Consider the following 18,752-nt stretch of genomic DNA (forward strand, 5'->3'; position numbering starts at 1 on the left):
GAGTTGATTTCATTAGAATTATTACTCTTCGCTCGCCCGAGTCTTTTAGCATCTATGGTTTGAATGTTTAACCAACTTATGACCCAAAAATAATAATCATCCCTAGCCCCAGCCCTACCTCTACCTCTCTGGAAGGTGTCATTCAATCCGTTCTCAATGCAAAATCTAGCAAGATGAACACCCGCATGAACCCCTCTTCTTACCCTCGATTTTTTTTTTTTTTTTTTTTTTTAATATACTTGCCCACATAGAGAAGAAAAGAACAGAAATCAACAAACAACTCTAATCTGGAAGACCCAGTTAGGATAAGAATAAAAACCAAGGGAATAGACATGAAAGAAAGCTCTCATGATCTATCAATTCACTGGAAAACAATCCATGAATTAACAAGACTACCCCAGAAAATCAGAACAATAATGACAACTTGCAGTCAAAGAAATAAAGGATTTCGACAAGGGTTTATCCTGAAAGGAGACACTTAAAAATTGAAGGTGTTTTGATATAATTAACAAACAATAATATGTTCTCCAAAAATGTGGCAAAAGCACTTACATTCATTCGTTCGTTCATTCTTCATCCTTGCTAGCACATTCGCAAAGCATAAAATATATATATTTATATATATATCCAGGGAGAAGCGGAGAGGATCTGGGCTCAGTTCCGGATGCTGACTAACATAATATACTCTTTACTTACCTACCTCTCTCAGCAGCCCTGCCGTGATGAAAATTGAAGCATCCTCCTCATCCCTCAACATCATTTTACTTTTACCATAGCCATGTGACTTAAGGCTTACATGATAATCCAAATCAAACAAATATAAATATCTTTTCAATAAACCGAACCGACTGTCTACAGATTGTACTACTGCCCATGTATGCAAGTCTTATCACTCACAAATGATTCTCCTGAGAATGCCTTCTGTGCTCCCTATCTCCATAACTAACCCGACTCATCCTGTGTCCATCTTCTATTGAGTCATGGTTGTAATCGTGCCTCTTCTTCCCCTCTAACTGCCTCTCCAGTGGACTTCCGCCTTTTCTCTTACGGCTGTTCAAAATAGGTGAAGCCTCATCTAACATCTCTCCCTCTTCTGCATTCTCCACCACTTCCAATCCCCTTGACGATTGCCCCTTTATGCTCAAGTGGTTTCCATCTCCAATTTCCTCATTATCTAAATTCTCATATTTTGACCAGCTTTGCCTTCTATCACGCTTGTTTTTCTCGTCCTCTACTGCCAATTCAACACCATCTTCTAGTTCCCTCTCAATCAGATCATCCTCGTCCATCACATCTTTCTTCCGTGTGATTTCCCCACGAGACTTCCTTCTTTTCTCAAGTGCTGCCTTAACCTTATCCTTGTCAATCATCTTTATAGCTTCTTTGGGTGACTGCCCAATAGGGCCATCCCGAAGCTCCAAATTTCGACCAACCATGCTGCTGGACTTGCGTGAGGCACCATCATCCCTCCACTCTCCTGGTTCTGCACTCTCATTTCTCTCAGCATTCCTTTCTTGGTCTTCCCCACCAACTCGCTCTGTCCCAGACTTGAATCGACTTGGAACTTCTCTCATGATCTCCTTTTGGAGCAAATGCTCAGGATGCTGACTATCTTTAATTTCTACATCCACTTTGTGATCAGTAATAACACTACCCATCTCTGCACTCCCATTTTCATTACTTTGGTTTTGCGTTCTTGGTGGCATGCTATGATTGTCAGCAGATGAATGATCTAGCACGAGACGAGATGATATCTGCTTTGAAGCCTGTTCCTCACTCACAGCGGGAGGTTTTGATGGGGCCCGATGACTTGGCCCACTGCCAACACTTCCTTCCACCTCACTGCCCTGGGATGGGGGCACTCTGTTTTGCTCATAGAGTTCCAGCATTTGATTGCTAACTTCTGCAAGACAAAATAACCATAATGATTTAAGAAAATCTTTAGATATGTCCACCTAATAACAACACAAAAGGACAGCCCGCTATTCGAACAGGAATGCCAATGGCAAATCATTTGGTGTATGGCCAGCTTGTGGCTTAGCCAACTTCTGACCTTCATCAGGCGATAGAAGCCATCCATTATCATTCTTTCCAGGCAGCCCACCATTTTCAATTGTTAGGCGCCATCAGAAGGAATGATACATAAACGACAGCTAGAATCATCAGGTTTTGGTCAATTTTTCACTATTCCAAAAGGGACAAATGCTACCGGCAAACAACAGGAAGCATTTGAGTCACAAGGCACTTAAAGGCTATCCCCTTGTGTCCCGAGAATTTCAACTACTAGATGAAGGGAAGGAAGGAGACCAACCCTCCAATTGACGTGGGGTGACATCAAATTCTTGCCACCAGACCTTCTCACCATCCGATGGAAGCTTCACTTTGAGGAACTTGGCAGCAAGGAAAATGGCACCTGCCGCAATATGATGAGGCTTAAATTGCAGGCAGAGCGATGTTCTCAGCCTGCAAGCCATTTTCCAGTGTGTGAACAAACAAGCAAGAGAAGGAAGAGAAAACATTGAACTGGAATTATTAAAACTAAGAAGAATAAACAACATTGGGTCATACCCGTCATTTACAAAATTCCATGCAACTTGAGCAAGGGCATTCTGAGCAACCTTGAATTTCTTTATCGCTTCAACAAGGGGCTTATATGGGTGGTGAACATTGAGGTCGAAACCCAAAGTGGCAAGTACAACCCTCTCCCCGAGTAAAATTAGCTCCTTTTGTTGTTCATATACTTCCTGAATGATACATGAGGATCAATGAGACAACTACAAGACCAATAATACAATACCATAAGACAGGAAAAGGGAAGGGGGGGAACTTAAAGCAAGGAGATAGTTTACCAATGGTACAGCTGTTGGTGAGAAAAGTGAGGAAGCTGAGCAAGAATTTTATTGTTAAAGGAAGGGCAGGGCAAGAAGTTTTCTAATAAATACGTATATTCTGGCACTCTAACAATATCATCTACTGGGAACGATAATTACCAAACAAACAATCTCTTTACATGTGTACAGAAAAAAAGTACAGACTCGTGCTCTACATGGCTACCTATATTTACTCTTCAGTGAAAAAGCAATTCAAAACCAGATTAGAAGGATGGATGTTTCTGTCATCAGGAGAACAAGAATATCAGGGACAGAAATTCTATTTATGTCAGAGAGATGAGGAGTAGCAGGAACATGAGAAGTACTGGCAGTACAACCCAACTAGGGAAACATCAACCTGAAGAACCATACAAAAAAACTGGGTAAGGACCATCAGTAAGTGGACACCTTCTGTTTAATCCTCTGGGCTGCAGCGGGATCTTTTTTGTGGATTATCTCGTAAGAGACCAGAATAACATCCTTCAATGGACGAGGAGTTTCTTCAACCTTCCCGGCCAAGAACATGCACACAGTTGCGATGGTCTGCAAAGCAAATTAATGAAGTTAGGCAAACAAAAAAAAAACTGATGGACAATTTTCTTAATTCAGCCACCCACTTTAAAAATTACTCTATCAGAAAATCCATAAAGAGGCAAAGAGCCAAGTCAGAAAATGTTTACCGGTACATCATTACCATCATATAGACTGAGCAAGTACAACAGGGGGATTAAGAAAGAAAATCGTTTCCATAATTAAGTTATTTGTATTTATATTTATATTTAAAATAAAATAAAACAAAAAAACAAAGAAACTTTCAAAAACTGATTGGTATTAGTTTAGATGTGAAGCATTGCAAATAACATAATTTAATAATTGTACATTTTGAATAAAAGAATCAGTTCTTTGAACTCTAAAAAGTGTTAGCTGCCATTAATCTTTGTAACCCACCCGTTTTGGAAGTTCACTAACAGCATAAAATGAGGGGAAATAAAAAAGAGAAAAAAACATAACAATTATTTTATATCAGGAAGTAATACTTAGGAAATATAAGAATAACTGGTAAAAGGAAAACCAAGGATCCAACCAGAATGGCACAGCAACATTGGCACTACATGTTTAAAGAAGCAGGAGATAAACAACCACAAGTCAGAATCTAATCAAGACAACTATTTTCCATGCCCTGTAAGCGTGCTTTTACTTTCAAGACACTGCTTTAAGGTAGAGTGCTCAGCAATTTGCAAAGGAAGACATAAACCACTCAAAATAATGGGCGTTTATTACACGATTCTACTGGTCCGACCTAAGGTTGTCAGAATCAAGGTTCAAGAAAGGATCAATTAAGGGTCATCAGAGTCAAACCATAAAAATTCAGGACTTATGTGCACAACTTACCACAACTGATTAATATTAGTTTTACATGAAAAACATTACAGATCATACAATTATTAAACACAATTTAATCGTAGTAAATCTTATTAAGAATTTTGCATCTTTGAACTTTAAAACGTTCGCTTCCATTAAGGTACCCATCCATTTGGAACTTCACCAAAAAAAATATTCAAATAACAGTCTTTAACAGTAGAAAATGAGGCAAAAAAATAAAAATGAAAAAACAAAACTTCTAATTTAGACCGCCAAGTACTACTGAGATAAAATGAAAGACAAACTGACAAGAGTGACTTCACACAATAAGGAAACTCTAAAAACCCATTCAACCATTGCACTTTTCCCATCTAAAATCTCACTTTTCTACCATGAAAAATTAGCATATTTCGTTGCGTGGAATAAGTAGCATTGACACCACACCTAACTCATTATTGGATGAAAAGCTGTCACAAAGCCCAATGTGCATATGTCAAGTTTTTACCCAAATGTCCCTGCCCTCCATTGGAAATACGGAAAAAGAAAATGGTTTAAACGTTGGAAACATCTGGAATGTGTGAGCATGTGTCAAAAAGAAATGCTGGAGAAGCTTTGATATCCAAAATGTACATAAAACCTTAATAGCATCAATTCCACTTGGCCTAGAAAACATTCAAATTCTCAAAAGGAACTTCTCTCTAAATTGCTTTCCAATTTACTACTACACCAAATAACACGACAGGCCATTTACACTCACGTGATCCATCACTCATGCAAGAACCAAGTTAAACAGAGACTAATGTACAACAAATTAAAAGTTCATATGGATTAATTCCAAGGGTAATATATATTCCAGAGAGTAAAACAACCTACCCTTCTGTCATTCTTTGCATGTGATTGCCGAAGGAAAAACCGATGACAAAATATTATTGCCGTGGCTATGGTTACCTGGGGCCTGCATTGAGAACAAGTCCAGTGAACATTCTGGCCATATCTAGGGAACAAAGTATCATCAATTTTTTTTAATAGTTAAAGAATATACCAGCAGATCTACTGTATACACATATACTAAAAATGCAGAAACTTATGATTTTGGGTAAGTCTGTGCATGTCATCCATGTAACAAACAGTGGAAGAGCCAAGATTTTCTTCTTGTAGGGCCCAACTAATGAAATATATATATATTTTTTACATAAGTAATCAAAATATCATTAAAAACATAAGGCGTCCCTAGGTAAACATAAAGTATAAAAGAGAAAACACTAGCTAGTAGGAGTAAAAAAGAAACCAAAAAAATCATGGTAACGAGAAGAAAAAAAAAAAAAAAAACCCTGCTGTCCAAAGATACAAAGTATACGTGGCAGTATTATTTCAGTATTGCCATATTTGATAAGAATCAACAAGCACCATTAAAGGATCCATTGCATGTTCCAGTTGGGCCTATTACTAGAGCAAGGCGTAATAAATTTTAGCTTTCTTGGGTCAGTAGTCCAATATTGTTTGTTGGGTCTCAAGAGCGCGTCGATTGAGGTTCGCATCAATATTGCTATCGGTTATATAGAAGAATAATTTTAAACATCTTCACCTATATATGCCAAAAGCAAAACGGGAAACTATTAATCATATAGAAAGAACAGTTGCATCATTCCCCCCACCACAACCTAAAACCACATTGCTTTGTGTATTTGTTGCATGGAAGTTTTGATTTCTCCTATTTGGCAAATAGAGGCCAAAGAAGAGGCTGTTTGATGATACAAATGGCAACCCTATCAGGATTCAGCTGCCAATAGCTTGAAAAACAAAATGACAGTTTAATACTAGTGACAACATAGCATAATTTGATTACTTAAGATATCATGTACTCTCACATGTGCAGATTTTGTTGATTACCTTAACCTGTTAACCCATTACTCAATCATAGATGAGTGTATGCTTCACAAGGAAGACCCCTTGTTCTAAAGCAAACAGCAGGGGCCTCTATCCATGTTTTACAGGCTGACCACAACAAATGCAAGTACTTTCGAACATATTAAATTATGACCAACAAGAATATCACATCCTTTGAAACTTTCTACGATCTCCAGGAGTTCATACTTAATTCATCCCCTTTCACTCCACAAAAAATCCCCCAATTTCCTTCCAACTAAAATCCTGATAGAAGGAAAGAAAAACAGACATAATTTTATATAAAGGAATATGAGAAAAATGTATTTAACAAAAATCAATTTCCTTTTGATTGAAGACTCCCTTTTTCAGTCATATTTAACATGCATGTCACCTAGACTGACATCCATGAAATATAAGGCACAAACCATATTGCTAACTAATTGTTTTAACCGCTTTTGACACCTATTATTTGGATGGTTACACTTATCAGAAAAGCTTCATTACTGATTTGACGTTTCTATTGTAACCTATTCCTCATACTAAGCATTCATTTGGTAGACCGAAATACCTTATACTTACTTTCTTCTTAGCAGTTCTATAACCTTGTCAAATAACTGGACCTCTATAACAAGGGAAATTGGTTTTTGAAAGAAGAGTCATGTAGGTGTCTAGTCTGTGTTGGACGATTTCCGTTGATCATAAAGAAAGCGGCATATCATAGGGGTAGATTGGTGTTACATTTGTAAGAAGAGTGGGGAAACCATTGATCATCTTTTGCTCCATTGCGAGATAGTGCCTTATAGAACTCTATTTTTGGTCTTTTGGGATAGAGTATTTCATGCATCGACAAATGGTAGATATTTTTACTTGTTGGAGATGGCAGTTTGGTAGGCATTGCAGGATAGCAGGGTGGAAAATTAATATGTCTTGCTTCATGTGGTGCGTTGGGAGAGAACAAAATTAACAAAGTTTTAAAGACTCTAAGAGGACGGTAGTTGGATTAAAGATCTTTTTCTTCACAACACTTTACCACTAGACGGCTGCCTATAATTGTTTTCATATTTCTAGTTTTCGTGATTTTCTTGATCTTTTATATTTTTCTAGCTAGGTGTCTCTCTTGTATACTTCATGTGTACTTGGGTTGCACTCTTTTGCGTTTTAATGAAATTCGATTACTTTAAAAAAACAGTTTGTGTTAAACGAATTCCAACCTAGATAAGAACACGAAGCCTTTTCAAATAGATAGTAGCAAAAACATCAATATCTCAAACAAGATTGCACTTTTAGATGAATCACAACTATTTTGTCCATAGAGATGCCACTTACTTGAACACCTCTTATATTGTTAACATCCAAGAATTTGGACAACATCCAAAAGGACCTATATTATGATTGTCCATCACAAGAACATCCTTTTTTGTTGCTTGGTTTGCTAGAGCTACATCAATCTACATTCTTCGCATTGCCACCAGCAATTTTTCTCCACAAGTTTCTCCAATCCATTGGCCTCACATAATATTCACAATGCTTTGATTTTAGAGGGGAAAAAAACACCATTATCATAAAATAATAATAATAATAATAATAATAATACTCACCAAGAAAGCTGCTAATGATTTTAAAAACTTTATTTCATCATCAAGGTGACAAAGTTGATACAAATAATCTAAACTACAATTTTGACCAAGCACTTTCAATTCTACAGACTCAAAGATCTAATATTGGTCTGCCATATAACATCATAAAAATTAACATAGATATAGATGCAATAATCTTCCACCATAAAGAAGCTTCATGTATTGAGTAGGCAATTTCTGTCATCAACAAATTTAATGCAACAAAGCCATCAAATAAAGAACTCTTTCTCTTTCTCACTATTGAACTAGAAACTCAAATCAACATCAGCTTTAACTGTGCAGAAATTAAACTTGCAAAGATTTATTTGATGAAACAAAAATGATGGAAGAAATAATCAGAAGTGTTGCATATAATAAGTTAGTTAGATATTTTACTTATCAAAAAAAAAAAATTTAGTTAGATATTTTGCAAGAATTATAAAAAATGGACAAGTATGGACTTACACTTTTAACCTCATGCCCAAATCCTGTAAGAATGTGCAGTATGACTTGCGTAAATATGTTTCTTTCTTCAGGTCAATCGCATCTCTTCTTGATGGAGAATTTTCTTCAATTTCCTTTCTGGACATATACCAGCGACCCACTTCCTCTTGCCTGTCTTGGGAATTTCTTGAAGACCCACCATCAGAAGTTACATGATGTGATGATTCCCCAGATAAAAGTCCAGCCATGTCAGTCTTCAAAAAGTACAGGACAATGGACAAAGATATGGCTACTCTAGCGAAAACAGGTCCTTTTCCTGTTCATGGACCAAAAAGATTAGTCAGAAATTAAACCCCACCTGAATATGATGTACTAGTGTTTTTTATGCATAATATGATGTACTAGAATTATCACATACGTACAAATAGAAGTTCAGAAACACCATGCATTTGTTGAATACTAGAACTAAGTTACAATTAAATAATCAACAACAAATGCTAAACAGAAAAAGTCATACAAACAAATCGAAAATCCTGCTGACAGTAAACATCAACATGAAAAACATTGTAAAATGATTTTTAAAAGGATGGCACAAAGCTAACACAATTAGAACTGATTAATCATAAAACCAGATCATCTTTTCTGTTTAGTCATGATCACTCCATATTTGACTCAATAAGACAATCAATAAAAGTATTCAACTGCAAAGTAGACAATTTTTTTTTTCTCTATTATAATTCTCACTACTAGAGCTACATATATCTACACTCTTCACATTGCGACCGGCAATTTTTCTTCACAAGTTTCTCCAATCCATTGGCCTCGCATAATATTCACAATGCTCTGATTTTAGAGAGAGAGAAAAACACCACTATCATAAAATAAAAAATAATAATAATAATAATTCTCACCAAGAAAGCTGCTAATGATTTTAAAAACTTTATTTCATCAGTACGGTGACGAAGTTAATACAAATGTTGACCATAAAGAAGCTTCATGTATTGAGTAGGCAATTTCTGTCATCCACAAATTTAATGCAACAATGCCATCAAGTAAAAAACTCTTTTTCTTTCTCACTATTTAACTAGAAACTCAAATCAATATCAGATTTTAACCGTACAGAAATTAAACTAGCAAGGATTTTTCGATAACTTACTACTTAATAAATAAATTTTTTGAGTAATTCAAATTCATTAAAAGGGCAAAGGGATGCAACCTAGTAGACAGGAAGTATACAAGAGAACCCCTAAAGTATAGAAAAATAATAAGAAAACACTAAAAACTTAGAAAAAATAGAAACAAGCAATCTAATAAACACAAAGGGGCTTTAGACAGTATTTTGATTTTGTGGGAAATAATGGTGGTGGTGATGTTGCCAGGTGGAGAAAATAGATAAGTGTGTGGGGAAATGCACCTTGGTTGCCACCTATAAAAATGTTGAAGATCATTCCATTGGGGCTTTTGCGGGTGTCTATAGCCCTAATTCTGATAGGGATAGAACGCTTCTTTGGGATGAGTTGGCTGGTATACTCGATTGGTCTAACTTGCCTTGGTGTGTTGGGGGTGATTTTAATGTTACCCGTTTCCCCAATGAAAGGCCGGGAGAGGCTCGCTTATGCCCTACTATGATGGAGTTCTCGGACTTCATTTTTAATCAAGGCCTGATGGACTTACCTCTTGTTGGCGATACTTTTATTTGGTCGAATAATCAGTCTCCCACATGATTCAGAATTGATAGATTCCTTATCTCTCCGGCGTGGGAAACCCAAATTCTTGGTGCATCCCCAGAGGAAGCTGTCCAGACTTTGTTTGGATCATTTCCCTACCTTCCTTTATTGTGGTGACGCTCTAAGGAGGAGTAGGTCTTTCAAATTTGAAAACATGTGCCTAAAGTTGGAAGGTTTAGTGGATAAGGTGAAAAAGTGGTGGGTCTCTTATAATTTCCAAGGCTCGTCGAGCTTCATTTTAGCTAGCAAGCTCAAGGCTTTGAAGATTGATTAAAAGAGATGGAATGAGGAGATGTTTGGCAATGTAGAAAGGAAGAAGAAGATCCTTCTAGAAGAGTTACATGTTTTTAATGTCCTTGAAGAAAAAGAAAGGGCCTTAGACATTGAGAAGAAATTGACAAAGGCAAAAGTTGTTAGCGAGTTAGAAAGATCGGTTCTCATGGAGGACGTGAGTTAGAGGCAGAAACCTAGGGTGTTGTGGATAAGGGAGGGCCGGGTGGGGGCATTTACAAAATTATTACCAAGGTTCTAGCAAAATGCATTCATAAGAGGTATTCAAATCCTAGATCCTATTCTTATTGCCAATGAAATGCCTTGATAGTAGATTAAGATTTGGTAAGCCAGGTGTTATATTCAAAATCGATCTAGAAAAGGCTTATGATCATGATAATTGGGACTTTCTATTGAATATGCTAAGGAGGTGTGGCTTTGGGGGAAAATGGTACCCTAGGATACTTCATTGCGTTTCTTCAATGCATTTCTCAGTCTTCGTAAACAGCACTCCATCAGGTTTTTTTAGCAGCTCCGGTGGCTTGAGACAAGGGGACACTTTGGCCCCTCTATTGTTTGTCCTTATGATGGAGGCGTTGGGTAGCTGATTTCTGCTGTAGTGAGTGGGGGAACTATTTTCTGGTTTCTTTGTGGGTAATGTTGGTGGGTTTGATTTCTCTCATCTCTTGTTTGCTAATGATACTAGGGTTTTCTGAGGTGCTAAGCCAAATCATCTCCATCATTTTTGTTGCTTCTTCCTATGCTTTGAAGCTGCTTTGGGCTTGAATATTAATTTGGCCAAGTTAGAACTGGTTCCTATGGGAAATGTTGAGCATGTGGAAAGGTTGGCTGGTATTATAGGTTGTGGGATTTTCTCTTTGCGCATGAAGTCTTTCGGCCTTCCGTTAGGAGCCTCTTATAAGATCAAGCATATTTGGGATGGTGTTATCGAGGGGATAGAGCATCAGTTGGCTAGTTGGAAAACAATGTACTTGTCCAAGGGTGGTAGGGTTACCCTTATTAAGAGCCTATGCATTTCATGTCTCTCTTTCTTATCCCAACAAGTGTTGCCAACCGTATTAAGAAACTCTAGCGTGATTTCTTATGAGGTGGGCTAGGTAAAGAGTTCAAATATCACCAAGTTAGCTGATCCAAAGTTTGTTCCCTACTCTCTGCGGGAGGGTTGAGAATTCGGAACTAGGTAGTGTTCAATCATGCTCTCTTAGGTACATGGCTTTGGCGCTAGGTGCATGAAAGAGAGGCATGGTGGACTCAAAGTTTGGCAATGCGTGGGGTGGATGATTTTCTATTGATCCTTCTGGAGCGTTTGGGTGGGGCTATGGAAGAACATTAGAAGGGATTGGGGGAAATTTTCCACATTGGAATGTCAAGTGGTTGAAGTGGTCCTGCTAGGTGATAACAACAGCAGGAGCAGCAGCAATAGCAATAGCAACAGCAGGAGCAGCAGCGACACCACCCACTGCCCCGACCCAGGTTCCCCCTTCTCTCCCTCTTCCTCCTCCTCCTCACTTATTTATTTTCATTATATTCCTCTTTCTTCTTCTTCTTCTCTCTTTTTACGAGATTAAAGATCCCCTTCCCTTACAATCCCCCCCCCCCCCCCCAATCTTGATTTTCCAAAAGCTGCTGCTATTTAGGTTCAGAAACAAGGGGGGATTTTTACGCCTTTTTCTTCCAATGAAGAATTGAATTCCCTTGGGAATCTGGAGGCCAGCATTACGTGAATTAGGTCTGGATGTCCTTCTTTTTCTTTTCCTTTATTTTTATTTTTTGCTTCCTTTCTTTTGTTTGAGAACATGTAAAAGTGAAATTAACTTTGGATGGGGAGAGTATGTATGTAATTCCCCTTCCTTTCACATTCAACTTTCCGATTTTTAGGTTTCTGCCTACAAATAGGTAACATGATGACTTCTCTATCTAGGGTTTTCAAAAGTTTCATTTTTTTTTCTTGATGTTTTGCGTGTGTATTTGGCAACTTCTGATTTTTAAGTTTCTTTTAAAGCTTTACGCGTAGTTGAGTAATTGCAATTATTCTTTTTTCAAGGTCATATTTTGGGGAACAAATTTGGCAAATAGTTGTTTTTTATACAAATTGCTGTAAAGGCCACAACTGCTGTCCATTTGTTGTGAATGCTGAGTTCATTCGTGTTCTCCACTCGAAGCTTCTATGTTTTAGCAGTCTTATATCTTTTTTTTTTTTTTTACGCCCCATTGTCCTTTATAAATATGCATCCCAATTGTATGTCTAATTTAGCCTGAAACCCAAATTGCAGCATGCTTAGGGTTTCCCTCTCATAACAGCCTCAATGGGCTAGTTTGTTTTAGGGATTTATGGAAGGGATACAGAGCGGACTTTGTGGATTTCACCAACTTTTTGTTGCTATTGAATTCTTCTTGTTGTGAAAGACTTTGGTGGTTTAATTGGGAATGGCTTCATGGAGGATTTATGAAAAATAATTTAGAGTGGCTTGGCACTAGAGTTGGACATGATTCAAATGATTGATGTGGGAGTTCTGAGAAGCTTTTGATTTACATTCTAGGGTTATAATTGTAACTGGAGCTATACCTCTAGATTCATAATATTTCTGAAAATTCTCTCTTTCCTGGGTTTAGTTTGAAACCAGACAACCAACAAGAACATTTAGGTTATCTATGAATAGTGTGCTCAAATTGACATGCCATATATAATTTCAAAACACATTTATTTATTCTTCTTTTGTTTTGTTTTCCCATCTCAAAACACATTTATTTATTCTTCTTTTGTTTTGTTTTCCCATTCAACTGAGTGGTTGTGATAGGATACTATGGTCGTAATAACATTAATCCTTGTTGAAGCTATTATGCGTCCAAGACTAAATGAACTCTTGAGAGTTAATTAGTTTAGTATTTGTGCTTGTAAAGTTATGTCTATTCCATGGTAGTCCTAAATAATAAGGCCGTGATTCTGAGAACGCCGGCGTGCTTAGCATGCCAGGCTATTTTCATTTTTTTTTAATTTTTTAATATTAAAAAAATAAAATAAAATAAAAAAATTTTGCCGGCGTGCCGTTCTCTTTTACTTCACCCAAATAATAAGCTTATACCTAATTGTTTGCTTTTCGAAGGTGGTACTTATTTGAGATTGGCAAAATTTTATACTTTATGGTAAACAACTTATTGCTTAGTTGTCCATTACCATCCTCTGCAACTGTATTATTATTCATGTGTTGTGAACTTTATGTTTGATTGAGATTTTAAGCATTCTTGTAGTGCTAATTGTTATTCGTCATCAATGCTTTTCACATCATTTCACACTAAGGCCTGAATTGATTTTGGGAACTATACCTTAACATATGATGCCATATTTAGAAAGATGGACGTTATTGTGGTGGATTGATGTTGTATGTGTAAGAAAAGTGAGGAGTCTATTGAACATCTTCTTCATTGTGAGGTTGCAATTGTTTGGGATTGTATTTTTTTTTTTTTTTTTTTTTTTGATAAAAAAGATATAATTTTGTTTGGGATTGTATGGGTCATTCCTCGAATGGTGAGAGATTTGTTGGTGAGTTGGAGGGGAAAATTGAGACAATGTAATGTTTTGGAATTGTGGAGGTTGGCTCCTTTATGTTTGATGTGATGTCTTATGAGAGAAAAGAATGCAAGGAGCTCTAAAGATTGTGAGATGGTGATGTTAGAGTTAAAGAATATGATATTCCAAAGATAAGGCACCCCTAAGTACACATGAAGTATACTAGGGAAGCCCCCAGTTAGAAGGAGCAAAAAGAACAAGAAAATCTTATAATTAATCGTCAAACGAGAAACATAAGCAATGGTCCAAAGTTTTGAAGAATAAGGACTTAGTTCTAATGTCTACTCTTGGTTTTCAAAACTTTTGTCATCCATTTCCCTCTATGAACATCATAAAAAGCATCTAGGCACCATCTTTCACACAACAACATTCCACGTACTGATGATAGTCCACCAACAAGCATACAGGTCGACTATACGTTTAGGCAGAACCCAAGACGGCCCAAAACGACTGAAAAAGGCAATCCAAATGGCATAAGTCATGTCACAATAAAAAAGATGGTCCACAGACTCCCCATTCTTCTTACACATGCAGTATCAGTCCACTACAATAGCATGTCGCTCATGAGGTTATCCATGGTAAGAGGTAGTCCTCAAAGGAACCTAAGAGCCTGTTTGGATTGCGTTTGAGAAATATAGCTTTTAAGTCAAAAAAGAGCTTTTGAGCAAAAGCTTCATTTTTAAGCTTTTGCAAAAGTGCGTTTTGGCCATTTTTAGGCTTTTTGGACCCTTAAAAGTGCTTTTAATTTTTTTATCAAACGAATACTTTTTTCTTCAAACGGACTTTTCGCGTATTAAAAGCACTTTTAGGCTCCTCAAACGCAATCCCAAACATGCCCTTAGTCTACCAAACACTCTTCCAAGGGAAGTGGCTGCCTTCACCACAAACCAAAGAATAATAGAAGGATCTAACTTTAAACAACCCTCTTTTGGTGGGGACCTGCCACAACTTATCTTCACTCCCTCATCTCACTCTAGCTAAATACAACACCCTGAAGAATGAGGCAAAAACATCTACCTCCCAATCATGACTGCTCTAGCAAAGCTCACATTCTTCTAGTTGGAACCACCATAAAACTCCAAGTAAGTCGCAACAAAGGCATCCTTTGCACACACAATTCCGTATAAATCTAGAAAGGATTCCTTCAGGGCAACATCCCAACACCACTGATCATGCCAGAATCTGAACTTGGAGCCATCTTCCACCTTAAATTTGGAGTGACATGAAAATTTCCCCCAATCCCTTCTAATGTTCTTCCATAGCCCCACCCAAACACTCCAGAAGGATCAATAGAAAATCATCCACCCCACACACTACCAAACTTTGAGTCCACCATGCCTCTCTTTCATGCACCTAGCGCCAAAGCCATTTACCTAAGAGAGCACGATTGAACACTAGCTAGTTCCGAATTCTCAACCCTCCCGCAGAGAGTAGAGAACAAACTTTGGAACAGCTAACTCAATGATATTTGAATTCTTTACCTAGCCCACCTCATAAGAAATCACGCTGGAGCTTCTTAATATGATTGGCAACACTTGTTGGATAGGAAAGAGAGACATGAAATACATAGGCTCTTAATAAGGGTAACCCTACTCATCCTTAATTATCATCTTAGCAATTGCTAACTTTATTTTCGTAGCATTGTATTTCGCAATCACCAAATTACCAACAGATCCTTCTCCCGCTGCCATTTATTCTTCCCTCTTAACCTCAAAACTTAACTTTGATTGTGACTTATCAGTTTTATCAAACCTACCGAGATATTTTTTGCAAGTATTCCTCAAATGTGTTAGCATGGATGAAGTACCTAGCCTTTTAGTGTGACAACTAAACAATTTGTTACAATAATTGCATTGTGATTTAGGATCCTTGGGATCACCCCCCTCCAGTCTAGTAAAATGTTCCCAAACCATTGATGTTTGCTTAGATTTTTTAGGTTTTGGTGGGAGAGATGAACTAGGATTTTGAGTGTCAACGCCAACACATCCAACATTATCATTATCAATGGGAGGCATAGTACTATCACAAAGGCTAGGAGAAGATGAAGCAGAACTAGAACCAATATCACTACTTGAATGACCATCCATGAGTCTACAATAAGTGGAAAAAAAAAAAACAAATAAGTATTGCATTATCATCTCACTATCAATTAGATTAATATTTTGGCACTCCTATTCTAGGTTACACATTCTGTTATCACTCAACATGCACACCAAATTTCATATGAATGACATATCTTTTACTATTTAATCCATATAATTTAAAAATATATATATATCATCTTGAACCAGCACCTATCAAATCAGCTTTCTGTTCTCAGTTATCAACAAACTTCCAGTGGCAAAGATCTAAAATTTTCAATACCCACCATCAATCTCAATCAAACAACCCCAAGCCCAAAGTGAACAAAGACTTCGAATGAATTTTAGCTTGCAATTAAGCAATAAAAACCTAGTAAAAATTTGGTGTAGGAAAGCATCAAAAATTTATAAAACACTGCAATACAAAGTATAAATTCACACTTTTTCATTTACAGTAGGATTCTTGTATGAAAAATAAAATAAGACATAAATCAAAACTAATTAAGAAAACCTAAATCAAAGTTTGTTACCTGAAGTCGATGGCTGAGATAGAGAGAGAGGTTGGTCAGAAATAATTGAAATAAACTTGTTAGAAACAAAGACGTTAAGAGGTTGATCTGAAAATTGAAATAATTAGGGTTTAGACTGAGACAGAGAGAGAACGAAAGAGAGAGCGGAAGAGAGACAATGAAAGAGAGAGAACGAAAGAAACAAACCTTGTGATCGGAGCCCCGGTGGACGAAGAGTGAGCGGGAGCGGCGCAGAATGAGGCTGAGTGGGAGCGGCGCAGAATGAGGCTGAGCGGGAGCGGGAGCGGCGCAGAGTGACAAAGTGAGGCTAAGGGAGAGGGAGGCGTGACTTGTGAGAGAACTGAGGGAGTTTGGGAGAGGGAGGCGTGACTGAGAGAATCAGAGAAACGAGACTGAGAGTCGAGGGACGAAGGGAGATGGAGCCTGAGCTGCGTGAAACGAAAGAAAAGAGGGACTGGAGGGTCGAGGCTGCGTGAGATGAGAAAAAAGAGGGAGAGCCCGTAGGGGTGAGCAAATACCCGCCCAACGCAACCAACCCGCACATTCTTTCTAAGATAAACGCGGATCCCGGTTGGGTTTTGGGTTAGCCGCACATAACGGCTCGGATTACGGGTTATATTTTTCAAACTCCGAATATCCGACCCGCCCGACCCGCCCATATGTAGCTTAACCCTAAAAACCCAAATAAAAAAGAAGATATTGGTCAGACCATCTAGTCAACTAGCTTGTCATGCTTGGCAAAGAAGATACTTACATTAAACACATGTCATGCTAAAAGTGCCACATCATTAACATGCCACTCAAAACTTAAAAAAAAAATAGGGAAATGCTACAATGCAATATATTTCCCACAAAAGGCCCATATAATTCCTATGTGGCAATGACCACATGCCCCATTTGCAATTTTTTAATTTTAAAATTAAAATCAGAATAAAAAAAGATTAATCAAAAAAATCAAAAAATCAAAAGGGGTGGTTGGCCACCCATAGGGGGTGGCCGGTCACCCCAATTTTAGCTTAGGGGCAGGGCCGGCTAGACCACTAGGCGAGTGAAGCGCTCGCTTAGGGCCCCAGGATTAATAAGGCCCAAAAAAAAATTTTAATAATTTTTTTTTTTTAATTTAAGGCTCATTATTAATAAGGCCCAAAATTTTTTGTTTCATAAAAACATAATGCCTCTAATCAATGTAATCATATGTAATTTAAAAAAGGCCTCAATTTAATAAGGCCCCAATATAATAAGCTCGTAAAATAAGACCAATTAACCCATAAAACCAAATATCTTTATACTTAGAAAGAGCCTATCTGCTCCGAAATTATTTGATATTGAAAGACCATTTTTGGTGAGTTTTGTTTGAAACAAAAGTGTATCAAAGAATCAAGCGGCCACGATATGGATTTTTTTTTTTTTTTTTTTAATTTTGTATGGGTTCTTGAAAATATTTTTGGTGGGTTTTTTTTTGGTTAATTTGCTTTTGTGTGCTTCAGTTTTGAAAAATGTGCTTAGCAGAGATTTGGTGTGGTTCTTGAATTGATTCGTAAAAAAAAAAAAAAAAAAAAATTATTTTTGTGTTTATTTTGGCAAGGATTAATAAAAATGAGAACTCTAAAGATGAGAACTCTAAATATAATAATAATATTAAAATAAATATTATTTAATTAATATTTAAATATTAAAAAAAAAAAAAAAGGTCCCATTTAAAAACTACGCCTAAGGCCCCAAAAAACATTGAGCCAGCTCTGCTTAGGGGTGGTTTCGCCGTTTCAGCCACCCCAAAGGGCCAATTCTAAAAAAAGTTTTAAATATTTTTTGGAACAGTTTGGGGTTGGTGAAACCACCCCTAAGCTAAAACTCCTTTTTTATTTTTTTATTTTTTTTATTAATCTTTTCTTTTTCTTTTTCTAATTTTAATTTTAAAATTTTTTAAAAAAAAAATCATAAAAAATTGCAAATGGGAATGTGGTCATTGCCACATTGGAATTGTATGGGCCTTCTGTGGGAAATATATTGCATTATAGCATTTCCCAAAAAAATATGGGTGGTTGGACAGCTACCCCCATCACTTGTGAATAAAGGTGGCAACATGGCCACCTCCATGTATTATAGTCAGTGGCGGAGCCACATGTTGGCCTGTAGTGGCTATGGCCCCTACAAGCTGTTTGGAAAAAAAAAAAAAAAAATTACTTTCAAAAGAAGGTTTTGAACTAATTGGTTAAAGGCCCCTCCATGGCTACTTCTTCTTTTACTTTCCATTTTTGTGAGAGGGATCACACACAATGCCTTCTTTTTCGTTCTTTATGTGTAAGTGTTTTTTTTCTTTTTGTTTTAAAATTATTTTTAGTTACTAAACATGAAAGAAAACAAATTATAGACTTG

At 37.1% G+C, this 18,752-nt stretch overlaps 1 protein-coding gene across 4 annotated transcripts; it reads right to left on the reverse strand.

Moving 5' to 3' along the window:
• Window positions 1–478: 478 nt before the first annotated feature.
• LOC132191410 (cyclin-T1-4) lies at window positions 479–16,754 on the reverse strand. Of its 4 annotated transcripts, none has more exons than XM_059606404.2 (8): window positions 16,563–16,754; window positions 16,377–16,389; window positions 8,201–8,495; window positions 5,106–5,187; window positions 3,279–3,413; window positions 2,569–2,744; window positions 2,312–2,463; window positions 479–1,903 (listed from the first exon to the last, which is right to left on the reverse strand). In XM_059606404.2, exons 3-8 carry the CDS (start codon window positions 8,425–8,427, stop codon window positions 894–896), a joined length of 1,782 nt encoding a protein of 593 aa, XP_059462387.2. In that variant the 5' UTR covers window positions 8,428–8,495; window positions 16,377–16,389; window positions 16,563–16,754; the 3' UTR covers window positions 479–893. The 4 variants fall into 4 exon arrangements, with proteins under 4 accessions (XP_059462387.2, XP_059462389.2, XP_059462388.2 ...); XM_059606406.2 differs by having other exon boundaries at window positions 16,377–16,412; window positions 16,563–16,677; XM_059606405.2 differs by having other exon boundaries at window positions 16,377–16,463; window positions 16,563–16,677.
• Between the last annotated feature and the right edge of the window lie 1,998 nt (window positions 16,755–18,752).

This window comes from Corylus avellana, chromosome 10, assembly GCF_965113065.1.
Source record: "Corylus avellana chromosome 10, dhCorAvel1.hap1.2, whole genome shotgun sequence".
NCBI classification, from domain to species: Eukaryota; Viridiplantae; Streptophyta; class Magnoliopsida; order Fagales; family Betulaceae; genus Corylus; species Corylus avellana.